Source organism: Euwallacea fornicatus, chromosome 3 (genome assembly GCF_040115645.1).
Source record: "Euwallacea fornicatus isolate EFF26 chromosome 3, ASM4011564v1, whole genome shotgun sequence".
In the NCBI taxonomy this organism is placed as follows: domain Eukaryota; kingdom Metazoa; phylum Arthropoda; class Insecta; order Coleoptera; family Curculionidae; genus Euwallacea; species Euwallacea fornicatus.
The window spans coordinates 4,940,284-4,952,180 of NC_089543.1; the positions used below are offsets into that span (position 1 = coordinate 4,940,284).

At 34.2% G+C, this 11,897-nt stretch overlaps 2 protein-coding genes across 3 annotated transcripts; one reads left to right on the forward strand and one right to left on the reverse strand.

Annotated features, from left to right (window-relative positions):
* Positions 1-1,111: 1,111 nt before the first annotated feature.
* On the forward strand, positions 1,112-3,497 carry ScsbetaG (Succinyl-coenzyme A synthetase beta subunit, GDP-forming). The gene is made up of 7 exons (XM_066302280.1): positions 1,112-1,526; positions 1,583-1,706; positions 1,766-1,865; positions 2,009-2,199; positions 2,255-2,488; positions 2,639-2,798; positions 2,857-3,497. Exons 1-7 carry the CDS (start codon positions 1,473-1,475, stop codon positions 3,236-3,238), a joined length of 1,245 nt encoding a protein of 414 aa, XP_066158377.1. The 5' UTR covers positions 1,112-1,472; the 3' UTR covers positions 3,239-3,497.
* Positions 3,498-3,659: 162 nt separating this feature from the next.
* Positions 3,660-11,826, reverse strand: Magi (membrane associated guanylate kinase, WW and PDZ domain containing protein magi). 2 transcript variants are annotated; one of them, XM_066302276.1, is made up of 5 exons: positions 11,600-11,826; positions 11,224-11,455; positions 9,051-10,665; positions 8,538-8,931; positions 3,660-8,328 (listed from the first exon to the last, which is right to left on the reverse strand). In XM_066302276.1, the coding sequence occupies exons 2-5, from the start codon at positions 11,430-11,432 to the stop codon at positions 8,153-8,155; spliced, it is 2,394 nt and encodes a 797-aa protein (XP_066158373.1). In that variant the 5' UTR covers positions 11,433-11,455; positions 11,600-11,826; the 3' UTR covers positions 3,660-8,152. The 2 variants fall into 2 exon arrangements, with proteins under 2 accessions (XP_066158373.1, XP_066158372.1); XM_066302275.1 differs by having other exon boundaries at positions 11,224-11,504.
* Between the last annotated feature and the right edge of the window lie 71 nt (positions 11,827-11,897).

The window sequence follows — 11,897 nt, forward strand, 5'->3', positions numbered from 1 at the left end:
TCTGCATATTAGGTAAGAGTTGACCTCGATTGGTTGACGAAATACATATCAGATATCGATGTAAGAAAAAGTGTGAAAAAGTGTTCACTCAAAGAGACCTTTCCGCGCCTTTCCGCCCTTTGAAAATCGTATTTTTTTGGTTTAATTAAGAACGTGTGAGTGTGATTTAGTTACTCAAAAATTCAAAATGTGCTTTCAGCTAGTGAGCACATGCGTCTGTTTTTCCCCTTAATGTTTGCTGGCTACGTACCCTTTTATATGGTAGAAAACCTTTAATATTTGAGCTTAATAACAATTATAATTATTTTATTGTTTTGATAATTTAATATTTGCAATAATTAAATAAATAGTAATTTCTTTCACTATTCTGCCTCAAAAGCTCATAAATCTTTAATGATAGGTTTTAGGCGATGTTTAATAGAAGCCCCCAGTTAGTTTTTTAGTTCATACACCCATAAGTACAGAATGTTTGCACAAGATTTTAACAAAATTGTACTGTTTTTCTTCCAAAGACTTTGCATTTTTGAGCAATAAAAATTGGTACACTTGAGCTTTAGGCGATTTTAATGCCTGCAGGCAAGGCATGAGGGAAGCACTTCTCATTCAGTTAAAGTCACAATATTGCAGCGAATAAATAATAAAAGAAATTATTGTATATAAAATGTGTAAAACGCTCTGGAAATTCCGCGTCTCAGTTACTGAGGAACGACAGTTCTTGATAGGCAATTATAAATTTATTATGTGCGGTTCGGCTATTTTGCTGTGCCATCTGGTGCGCACGGTTTGGACTTTGTGAAAGAAATGTTAGGGGATACCCTGAAAAATTTAAGCACTAACGTTACAACAAGCAGGCATGTTAGCCTTTCCGAGTTTCCTAATAAGCCCACAGAACTGTGGTATTATGTCAACACATAGCTCTTATTTACGCATTTTTTTAATCATTTGAATTTTTTATCTTTTTAGCGGGTAGGTGAAGGTTTGTATTAAGAAAAAATTATTCACGTAATGTCTAATTTAATTAATATATTAAAAATTTATTAATTAATTATATAAATATGTCTTATATATCCTGATTTAATACTCTATAGATTTTATTAAAGTATAAGAGTGTAAAGCTGTCTAGTCACCATCCTTTCCTAGGCCTGCGATACTGGTCTCCTCAACTGGAGAGAGAAAAGGGGGTCAACCTGAATCAGTTTACGTAAACCGAATATAAAACATCCTTTTCTAATCACGTCAGTCGAACAAGGACAGCACATTAAGTGTCTTTGTTCATATTTTTAAAACTACACGCGTTGAGACAGACGTAAATGTACTAAACATAACCAAATAGTATCTCTTAATGATGTTTATCTGTTGGACCTCTAGCCTCTAGCTAGTGAACCAAATAAACAGCCCGCGCGTGGACTTTAAACGCTGATAGACCAAATAAAAAAGAATTGAACCAACGTTTTTCCTTAAATCACATAAAAATGTCTCTTTGGAAGTCGATACTTAAAGTTTCTGGTAAGCAAGAGGTGTACAAAGTAAGTGGAGAGGTTCTGCAAGTTAATTTTTATTAAATATTTTATGCACATATTAGGTACCAGTTCGTTATTTAAATTTGCTGGAATATCAAAGCAAAAATCTGCTGCGAAGGAGTAACGTGGCTATACAAGATTTCTGTATGATCGATGAAGAAGGAGAGCATGGATTTGATAAATTTAGTAAGTGCAAAAAATATACAAATCTTTTCGAGACTGTAATTTGACTTTATTTATTTCAGACGCCAAGGAATATGTCATCAAAGCTCAGATTTTGGCTGGAGGTAGAGGAAAGGGTCATTTTGACACTGGCTTCAAAGGAGGTGTTCACATTACCAACAGGTACCTATCAGGTGTAAAAGAAGAAAGTTCCATACTAGCCAAAAACTTTATTAATCAATCACACCGTTCACTAACATAATCTCAAAGATACCACCTACAAATTCTTCATGTCCCCTGTACTAAGTCAGCTGATTGACTTTCAGACGAGAGGAAATTCCAAATCTTGTTAAGCAAATGCTTGGGCACAAGCTGATTACCAAACAAACACCCAAAGATGGGATTTCAGTACATAAAATCATGATTGCTGAAAGTGTAAATATAAAAAGAGAGACATATGTGTGCATACTAATGGACAGACAAAAGAATGGACCCGTTATAATTGCCTCTCCTGCAGGTTCTTTGCTGCAATAAACTCAAAATATTTATAGCTTAATTTACATAAATTACAGGGGGAGTTGATATTGAGGGAGTCGCAGTAAAAACTCCTGAGCTTATAAAAAATATGCCTATAGATATATTTGAAGGGATCACAGACAGCATGGCCAATGAATTGGCTGATTTCTTAGAATTTAAAGGCCCCTTGAAGGCAAAAGCAGCAGAGGAAATTAAAAAATTATGGCATTTGTTTGTAACTGTAGATGCGGTACAAATTGAAATCAATCCTTTAGTTGAAACAGATGATGGTAAGTGTTAATACAGACCTGCTAAGATTCTCAAATAAGTATATATTTTCATGCTTGACGGTTTAAGTTTGAGAGCTCAAATCCAGGTAACATTTCATTATATGATCAAACAATTTCATCAAATACCAATGTAGCATTCATTCGATGTAGGGAAAGTAATTTCTGTGGACGCGAAACTTAATTTCGATGATAACGCTAAGTACAGGCAGCAAGACGTTTTTGCCTTGGAGCATATTGCAGAGAGTGACCCAAGGGAAGTTGAAGCTGCTAAATATAATTTGAATTACATAGGAATGACAGGAAATATTGGGTAAAAATTTATATCACATTTTTATTAGAAGTATTTGAATTACAAAAAAACTTTTCAGTTGTTTGGTGAATGGAGCTGGTCTTGCCATGGCAACCATGGACATCATTAAACTGTATGGAGGAGAACCGGCCAATTTCCTAGATGTTGGTGGAAGTGTGAAAGAAGACCAGGTCTTAGCAGCTTTCAAAATAATCACTTCTGATCCCTCTGTAAAAGCCATTCTAGTCAACGTTTTTGGTGGAATAGTAAATTGCGCCACGATAGCTAATGGTATAGTTGGAGCTTTGAAAAGCACGCCTTTAAGAGTGCCTCTAGTGGTGAGATTAGAAGGAACCAATGCTAGTGAAGCTAGAAAAATAATTAAAGAATCTGGCCTAAACATTCAAACTGCTCAAACCCTTGATGAGGCAGCTCAAAAAGCTGTTCAAGCTTTAAAGTGATGGCGTTAAATAATAAAACTGTGATGCTATTAAAATGTGAAATTATTTTAGTGGTAGGATGTCATTTCAAATTACTGGCAATAATGTTTTTGTTTTTCTTTTTTATTTGTAATGTGCCTACTGTTTTAAAATGTTTATAAAGTAGGTGATATATGAACCTTTCATGGACATTGGAGATGATATCTACTATGATTAGATTTATATGTTTTTCACAGTTTTACTTAATAGTTAATCTTGAAATAAAGGAGGAGTTATGTGATGACTTTTTTTGATTAGATAACTATTGCATTTGTAGATACCCATCTGATAGACTATTTTAACATTTTTCGCCGGAGAACGTTTTACACCTTAAATGACAGACCGGACCCCTAACGACGGTAGCTCTAGCTGTAACTTATTTCAAAAGAGAAAAACAACCAACTTTAATTACAATAACTGATTTTATATTTCATAAAATGCAAAACACGATATATACAAATAGTACAATAATCAGTCTAGTTTCAAAATCTACGTCGTGACCGAAACGAGGTTCGTTACTTTTGTCGACTGAAAAATGTAGATACTCACCCTTAAATTCAAATGACACGTAAACAAATTTAGATAATGTATCTTTAACTATAGGGCAACATTATGAAGAATCTAATTTCGGACACGTTAAAATACATTCTGGCCGGACTTTTTTGTGTATCAAAACGTTAAAAATTCTTCAAAGGATTAAATTAATTAAACCAGAACAATTATGAGAAATCGTACAATAAAAAATGAGAATATTTTTTGTCATTATACATTAGTACTCAAAGCCTATACATTTTCTATGCAAGTAAATACAGTATAATTAGCAATTTCCTGTACATACAAAGTTAAAAGTAGGATGACTTAAATATATAATTCGAGAGATATATGCATATAAGTTTTCTTTTGATCAACTATCCACTACAGAGAGAACAACAGCATATAGTATTTTTCATTATTTGAGATAAAATCTTCCATTACCTATCTATCTATTATTATAAACCTTATTGCATTTATTTTATATGAATTAGAGAATTTGATTTTTTGAGCATATCTTTTCAGCCCGCACTTTAACCTAATAATATACCAATCACACTTAATTAGTGTTTAGCCCTAGTTCTTGTGCTCTATCAAGACAGTCTTGAAATATTACTTTGATAATGATCGTCTATTTGGTCCACCTAGATCCAGTTTTATAGGTTTGGCTCAAATTATTCATAAATATTCAACTGAAATTGAGGTTTGCGGACTTATAAAACCGGTCCTTAAGGTGTAAAGATAAATACAATGTTAGAGGTTATTCTGTAGGCAATGAAATAATTAGATTTCTAACCAGAAGCAACATTTTCAAACATAAATAAATATATTTTTCTAACACTAACATATTCTAGGAATTAACATTGAAATATTTCACTTCAAAGAGCGATATTAATGATTGAACAATTAAGTCTTTCAGAGCAAACAAATTCCTTAATAATTTATGTGGTGTGATCCTAAATAATATAAAAAATACATTTTTCAAAACAGACCGCGTTTTGTAACTAGAAGTCAATATAGATGAACAGGCAAGTTACATAACAATGTATATTCTAAATCTAATGTGTATAATAAAGTATATAAGTAAATATAAAATGCATTTTTGGTTTACACAATTCATGAACGTTTACGTAATGATGAAAAATAAATACGTTATATGTATGTATTAAATATGCCTAAAGTCGTCAGTCGTTAAAATAAATAATATGAATTAAGCCTAATTGAGATTCGTTGGGATTATTGAATTATCAAGTTCAACCATTGCCAAAAGGTTATTTCTTTAACTGACTTAAATTTAGTGATATTTTGAACTTTCTTTTATTAATCAACATACATTCTTGAACGCGTAATGAGAACAAATTTTAGTTCGGGGTTTGCCCAAAATATTAATAGTTGGAGACGAAGTTCTTCGCTACTACATTAAGGAATATTTTGTTTTGTTTCTCCATAATATAAATTACCGATCGATTGCAACATTTTCTTACTAATTATAGTAAGATCGTGTGCCTTATATGGAGTAAATAGTTACAAAAGTAAACTGACATTGAGAATAACGCACTTGTATGTCATAATTATTTCAAGAGCATCAAGTTTCTGCTGTTACATTGGGAACTATGACTGAGAACTGCAATATTCTTAAACTTACCATTAACATTGGGTCCTTAAAACTATTCTTAATTAGGGGCAGTGAATAATATAATACGTTTAACACCAACATGCGAAAACAAGAAACCATCCAACAAAGTTTTACGTAATAAACTCTTAATGTTCCAATAAACAAACTGCGGTTTTAAACAGTTAAAAAGATCCTTCAAAAATTATTGTCACGCATTAACCAACAATTTATTAAGGCATTTTTAAATATTAAGGCAGGGATGTTTTATGTACAAAGTGGTTCGTGTTATACAATTCCATTAAAGAAAAGTGTTCAATGGTTTTCTTTCTTATCTCCCTATACAGGGTGTCCCGAAATTAAAGCACCATATTTAAACAACGTAAATTAGGTCAAAAAATAACACCAAAACTTTAAATAAAACAATGTCGGAAAATGCTTCCTTAATGAGGTATGCCTCTTTAAAGACGTAACTCTGATGATGGTAATTTTGAAATATTTCCAAAACGGTGCAAGATAACTTTATGAAATTTGGTACGATTTTATACCTTATAAGCCTCAATTGACTGATGTGGCTGAATGGAAATTATTTCGTCAGAGGCGTGCTGCACGGGTAGTGTCGGGGTTAAAAAATGCTAGATTTTTTTTATGTGCCCCATTTTTTAGTTGCTGATGCAAAATTATGAAACCATATACGCTTCCAGAAAAAAAAGACACTCTTGGTTCACGATGCTAGGACGCTTCGTTTTCGAATAAAATGAATTTAAACATTACAATGCATGACAAATACAAATGATGCTTAAAGCGATATTTTATTAAACACATCAAAACGATTAAACAATAATAAAAAACGAACAAGAAATTTAAATGACGCACTTTCAAAGTAAGTTTTCAAATAAGTTTCCGTTTTGTTGGATACACAGTCTAGATCGTTTTTTTATGCTCTGGGAGGCACGGGAAATTTGAAACGTATTTTCTTTTATTTGATTAGCAGCTAAGTTGATTCTATCCAACAGTTCTTCCCTCGTGTTTATTTCTGTGGCATAGATTATGCTACACATAAAGCCCCAAAAAAAATAATCCAGGGGATTAAGGTCAGGTGATCGAGGGGGCCAGGTTATTGGACTACCTCTTCCTATCCACCTGCCTGGAAACTTTTCATCAAGCCAATTTTTCACGTTATTTCCAAAGTGAGCTGGTGCCCCATCTTGTTGATAATACATTTGCAATCGGGTATGCAATGGTATATCTTCTAATAGGCCTGCCAGTTGTATTTCCAAACCGGTTAACAGCACAACACTATTTACATTTTCTTCAAAATGAGCTGGCAGGCCTATTAGAAGATATACCATTGCATACCCGATTGCAAATGTATTATCAACAAGATGGGGCACCAGCTCACTTTGGAAATAACGTGAAAAATTGGCTTGATGAAAAGTTTCCAGGCAGGTGGATAGGAAGAGGTAGTCCAATAACCTGGCCCCCTCGATCACCTGACCTTAATCCCCTGGATTATTTTTTTTGGGGCTTTATGTGTAGCATAATCTATGCCACAGAAATAAACACGAGGGAAGAACTGTTGGATAGAATCAACTTAGCTGCTAATCAAATAAAAGAAAATACGTTTCAAATTTCCCGTGCCTCCCAGAGCATAAAAAAACGATCTAGACTGTGTATCCAACAAAACGGAAACTTATTTGAAAACTTACTTTGAAAGTGCGTCATTTAAATTTCTTGTTCGTTTTTTATTATTGTTTAATCGTTTTGATGTGTTTAATAAAATATCGCTTTAAGCATCATTTGTATTTGTCATGCATTGTAATGTTTAAATTCATTTTATTCGAAAACGAAGCGTCCTAGCATCGTGAACCAAGAGTGTCTTTTTTTTCTGGAAGCGTATATGGTTTCATAATTTTGCATCAGCAACTAAAAAATGGGGCACATAAAAAAAATCTAGCATTTTTTAACCCCGACACTACCCGTGCAGCACGCCTCTGACGAAATAATTTCCATTCAGCCACATCAGTCAATTGAGGCTTATAAGGTATAAAATCGTACCAAATTTCATAAAGTTATCTTGCACCGTTTTGGAAATATTTCAAAATTACCATCATCAGAGTTACGTCTTTAAAGAGGCATACCTCATTAAGGAAGCATTTTCCGACATTGTTTTATTTAAAGTTTTGGTGTTATTTTTTGACCTAATTTACGTTGTTTAAATATGGTGCTTTAATTTCGGGACACCCTGTATATTAATACGAGATAAGAGCCTGTAATCTATTCGTAGCTTTCTCTGCAATTTTCAGTATTGAGAATATTGCAAACACTTAGATCGTCGCAGAACCTCTATGCACATATCCCTAACCTGAATAAACAGAAGAATTAACAAGACAGGGGGATGTACGCTTAATTTTTAAAATATGAACCTACAAAAACTTTACATCATTTGTCACATTTTACATGTTCCTTTGATCACAAGCGCGTTTTGATTCAAGCTTCGAGCATGAGAAAAAACTGGAGGTAAAATTTATGAAATACCCGCAACGAATGTATACATGATGATTTATAACTTATGGAGAAAAATTTTAGGGTAGATGAAGACAAAAGTAATAACTTTTTAACTATTAAAATTTGTCAATAAGTGTATTTTAAAAAATATTAGACCCTCTTCTAACTAAATCTATCTTAAATTTTTTTCCGTAAGTTATAAATCACCTTATGTATTACGCCCTAAACATTCACAACCTTAACAATCATAAATCTGCATTAGGCGCTATTGTTAAAGTTACCGATAAGCCGGATTCTTTAATTAAGTTCACAATATCGCCATGACTTAAATGCATTATATCTATATGATTAACAGCTACAATATAGTCCCCAACGCGCAGTCTTCCACATCGTTCCGCGGGGCTGTCCTCAATTAAACGTCCTTTAAAGGTTTCATTTATGAGTATTAAAATGTAATTTTTTTTCCGCTTCATTAAATTAGAATAAAATCAACTAACCAACAACTGAAACGTTACAGGTGAAATTAACTATCAAATTTGAATGGTTGTTGCGCCACGCGCTGTAACGGGTCCCTTTTTCATTTATATTGATTAAATAGTTGCTATTTATAAGAAAATTATTACTACTTACCAATAGTAGATCCAATTTTGTTGACTGAGGATATGATAACGAAACCAAATCCCTCACTCTCAGTCCTTTGCACGGTAACATCATACGTTGGTCCAGTTGGACTGGCAAGTACCAAAGGAGAAGCATGATTGGCAGGCAAGGCAGGAGAGGTGTTCTCCAAAGACCAGCTTATGGAGGTGTAGTTAACTGGTCCTGGGCCAGGCGGAGTGAAAACCCGTCTCCGCAAGATGAGACTAACTTGGCCTCTAGCAGCAGCAGCGTTTATTAATTGAACGACTTGCCGGTGTTCTGCTTTGAGTACCGAAAAACCTTCAACGCTGACTATCTCATCACCTGTCTGCATGCGCCCGTCTAAGTCTGCTGCACCTCCAGGAACTATTTGGCCGACAGCCACCTTGAACACATATTTTTAACAAAAAATATTGAAATGGCCAGGAACGAAAGAAGTGAGAATCGAATTTTTATAGACATAACAGTAAAGTTAACTGCTACTGTTAAAAATAAAATATCTACCTGTGACTTATCCTCTATTCCTCCAACGATCCTAAACCCAAATCCATTTTCCAGCCTATTTAGAACAACATGCATCGTAATATAGTCGTGCCTGCTGTTGATCTGATATGGCCAATAATTGTTCACTTTTTTCCTATTATTAGGGTAATCTATATTATTAATATCTAATACATTAGGTCTGGGGCTGGAGCAGAAGGCGCAGGCGCAATCGTATCTATGAGGAGGAGGCATATAAGGACTGAACTTGAGATCTACAGGAGGAGGATACTCATATGATGGTTTAATTTGATTATTCTCTGGAATATCCACATCTAACTCGTCTTCTTCATGGCTGTCAATAATTGATGAAGGTAATTGAACCTTATCAACAGGGAAAACATCATTTTGGAACTCTCTGTGGACTTCGTTTGAGTTGGAGTTAATGTCCTTTAATGATGTTTTGCTGAGGTTTCTCGTGTCTACAAGCGGTGTTTTAGGTCTACTAGGCAGCACTTCGCGAGGTTGAGTACTGTACAAATCCGCAGTGGGTGTTTTGCTTCTGTGTGCGTTCACAATATCTTTGGATCCATATTTAGGCTCAAGTTTTCTATGCTTATTTCGAATGTTCGTGGTTTTGTTGGAACACCCTCTTTGCACACAAATCGTAGCCTCATTATTGTAAGGGCAATTTTTAAGAACTTGAACCACTTCGTCATGGGATAAGCTTTGCAAAGATATATCATTTATTTCCAATAAAATATCACCTTCCATAAGATTTTTACATCGCTGCCGATCTAATATTTTCTTAACCCGCTGTCCGCAGGCGCTATCAGCAATAGTAAATCCAAATCCAAGGTTTCCTTTTACTATACGAACTCTAACTTCCAATTTTCCCAAGGTCATTGTATTTATTCCTTTGAGCAAATCATCTATGTCATCAGGAGTGTCAATTTGCTCCTCATCCCTGGATATACAGTCTTCACCCTCAAGGAAGTTGTAATTGGTGTCAAGCAATCTTTTGTCATTTGATAAAGATTGTAAATGAGCATCAACTGCAATTGTGGTAACCACCTCTGTATTTGGGTCATTTGGGTCAAATGGTAAGGGATAACCCCTGCAGACTTCAAGTTGAACTGTGGACCCTACGCTAATTGATTGGAATAACCTAACTATTTGGTTGTGGGTATAGCCTAACACACATGTGTCATTAACAAAGACTATAACATCCCCCATTTGAAGCTGTCCATCCAGCCAAGCAGGACCTTTTGGCACTACAGATTTAATTTGTAGAAACTCATCAACCCCATCATCCCCACCAACTATAGTGAACCCCAACCCTCTTGAAGACTTTACCAATGATGTTCTTATTCTTTGACCACATAATTCAGAGGGATCTCTAGTAAAATATGTCCTACTAGCCCTAGCTGAAGCTTGAGAGGCTGCTCTTTTGGCCTGGATTACTGGATTCTCATATTGTGTCCTTCTATTCACATGGTCAATAAAATATGTTCCATAATGAGGATCACTGATTTTTTCCCAGCCATATGGAAGCTCGTCGTCAAGGCAATCTTCTAAGCTTTTCTTTTGAAACTTTGATAACCGGGGGTCAAGCCAATGTGAAGTTCCAGTTGTGTGACTGTAACAATATTTTTTTTAAATTGCTTCACAAAGTTCTAGTAATAAGATATTTTGTAAGGAAACATTATACATCACTAATTTTGCATTAATTCTGAGAAAATTTTATCTGCATTCCTTGGCCTAGAATCTAGTTTTGACTTTAGTGAAAGCTGCATTAATAGAGAAATATGCTAAATAAACATTTAACTTAGTAAAAATTCTTTCATGATATTATAATTTATGCAAAACATCTTGAAAGGTAATAAAAACCTTGATACTTTTCAATTTAATATTTTTCACCTGTTCCAAGGAGGACAACAAAGGAAATATTTGACATTGCATTAAATATAATTAAAAAAGTTCTAAATAATTATTATGTCACTAATTGTTTGGATTTGGTATTTGTACTCCCATCTGCTTCCTTCCACTTAGGTTAAATACCCCGTTGTCAGAAATAAGTGTACAAATTTGAAAAGAGCATATGAACAACCAAACAGGTTTCAGTAGGAACCTACTTTCTAGTTTCACTTAATATCCAATCTCATAATGCAAAATAAATCTTAGCAGAAGTACTTACTCAATGAAGTAAGCTTCACCGCTTTCAGTAAATGCTTTCTCCCATTTGGGGGGCAACGGGCCTAATGAATCATTCTCATGTCCTTCGTTACCATGGTTAAAACTGTCCTTCTCCTGCCCATAATAGTTTGTAGTCTCAGACACACTTGGATCTTCAGTTTCCACCCTCAAAGGTTGGGATAAAGGATTTGGATCACTTGAATGACTCATTGTGAAATCTTCATTATTTTAGCCTATTTAATTAAGAATCATCTGTAGGTAGTTGAAAAATTGACAAAATGTCTAAAAAAGGAATTGAGCACAAGTGTAAAGGACCGTTTTGTTTATGTTTTTGAGTTATTTATTTTTCTTGAGTTTTAAGTCTGATTTGCCTTTACCTATTGAGGTCTTCAGAGAATACACGGAAGTTAGCATCTTGTGAAATCTTGATACTTCAGGTGTCTCTTAGTACGTATTGCCAATCGTAGACCATAGAAGTTAAAAATAATGGATAAAAACCTCAATACTTGTTCTCCATAAACAAAAATAAGCAAAAATTTTAAGTAAAGAAGGAAAATGAAACAATCCACTCTTCTTTATTTATGCAGCTGACAGCTGCCTCGATTGTTATCTATAATATATTTGTCATTATCAATTGGTGACATTGACAGGTACAGATCTGTCCCAACCCTACAG

What these genes read in the sequence shown, in the direction of transcription:
- Magi (XM_066302276.1), bottom strand. Translation starts at nt 11,432, where the DNA reads ATGAGTCATTCAAGTGATCCAAATCCTTTATCCCAACCTTTGAGGGTG. An exon ending in GGTGAAGCTTACTTCATTGA is followed by an intron (nt 10,666 to 11,223) that starts GTAAGTACTTCT and finishes ATATTGTTACAG; the next exon opens with TCACACAACTGGAACTTCAC. An exon ending in CAAAATTGGATCTACTATTG is followed by an intron (nt 8,329 to 8,537) that starts GTAAGTAGTAAT and finishes AAACCTTTAAAG; the next exon opens with GACGTTTAATTGAGGACAGC.
- ScsbetaG (XM_066302280.1), top strand. Translation starts at nt 1,473, where the DNA reads ATGTCTCTTTGGAAGTCGATACTTAAAGTTTCTGGTAAGCAAGAGGTG. An exon ending in GCATGGATTTGATAAATTTA is followed by an intron (nt 1,707 to 1,765) that starts GTAAGTGCAAAA and finishes TATTTATTTCAG; the next exon opens with ACGCCAAGGAATATGTCATC. An exon ending in TTTAGTTGAAACAGATGATG is followed by an intron (nt 2,489 to 2,638) that starts GTAAGTGTTAAT and finishes CATTCGATGTAG; the next exon opens with GGAAAGTAATTTCTGTGGAC.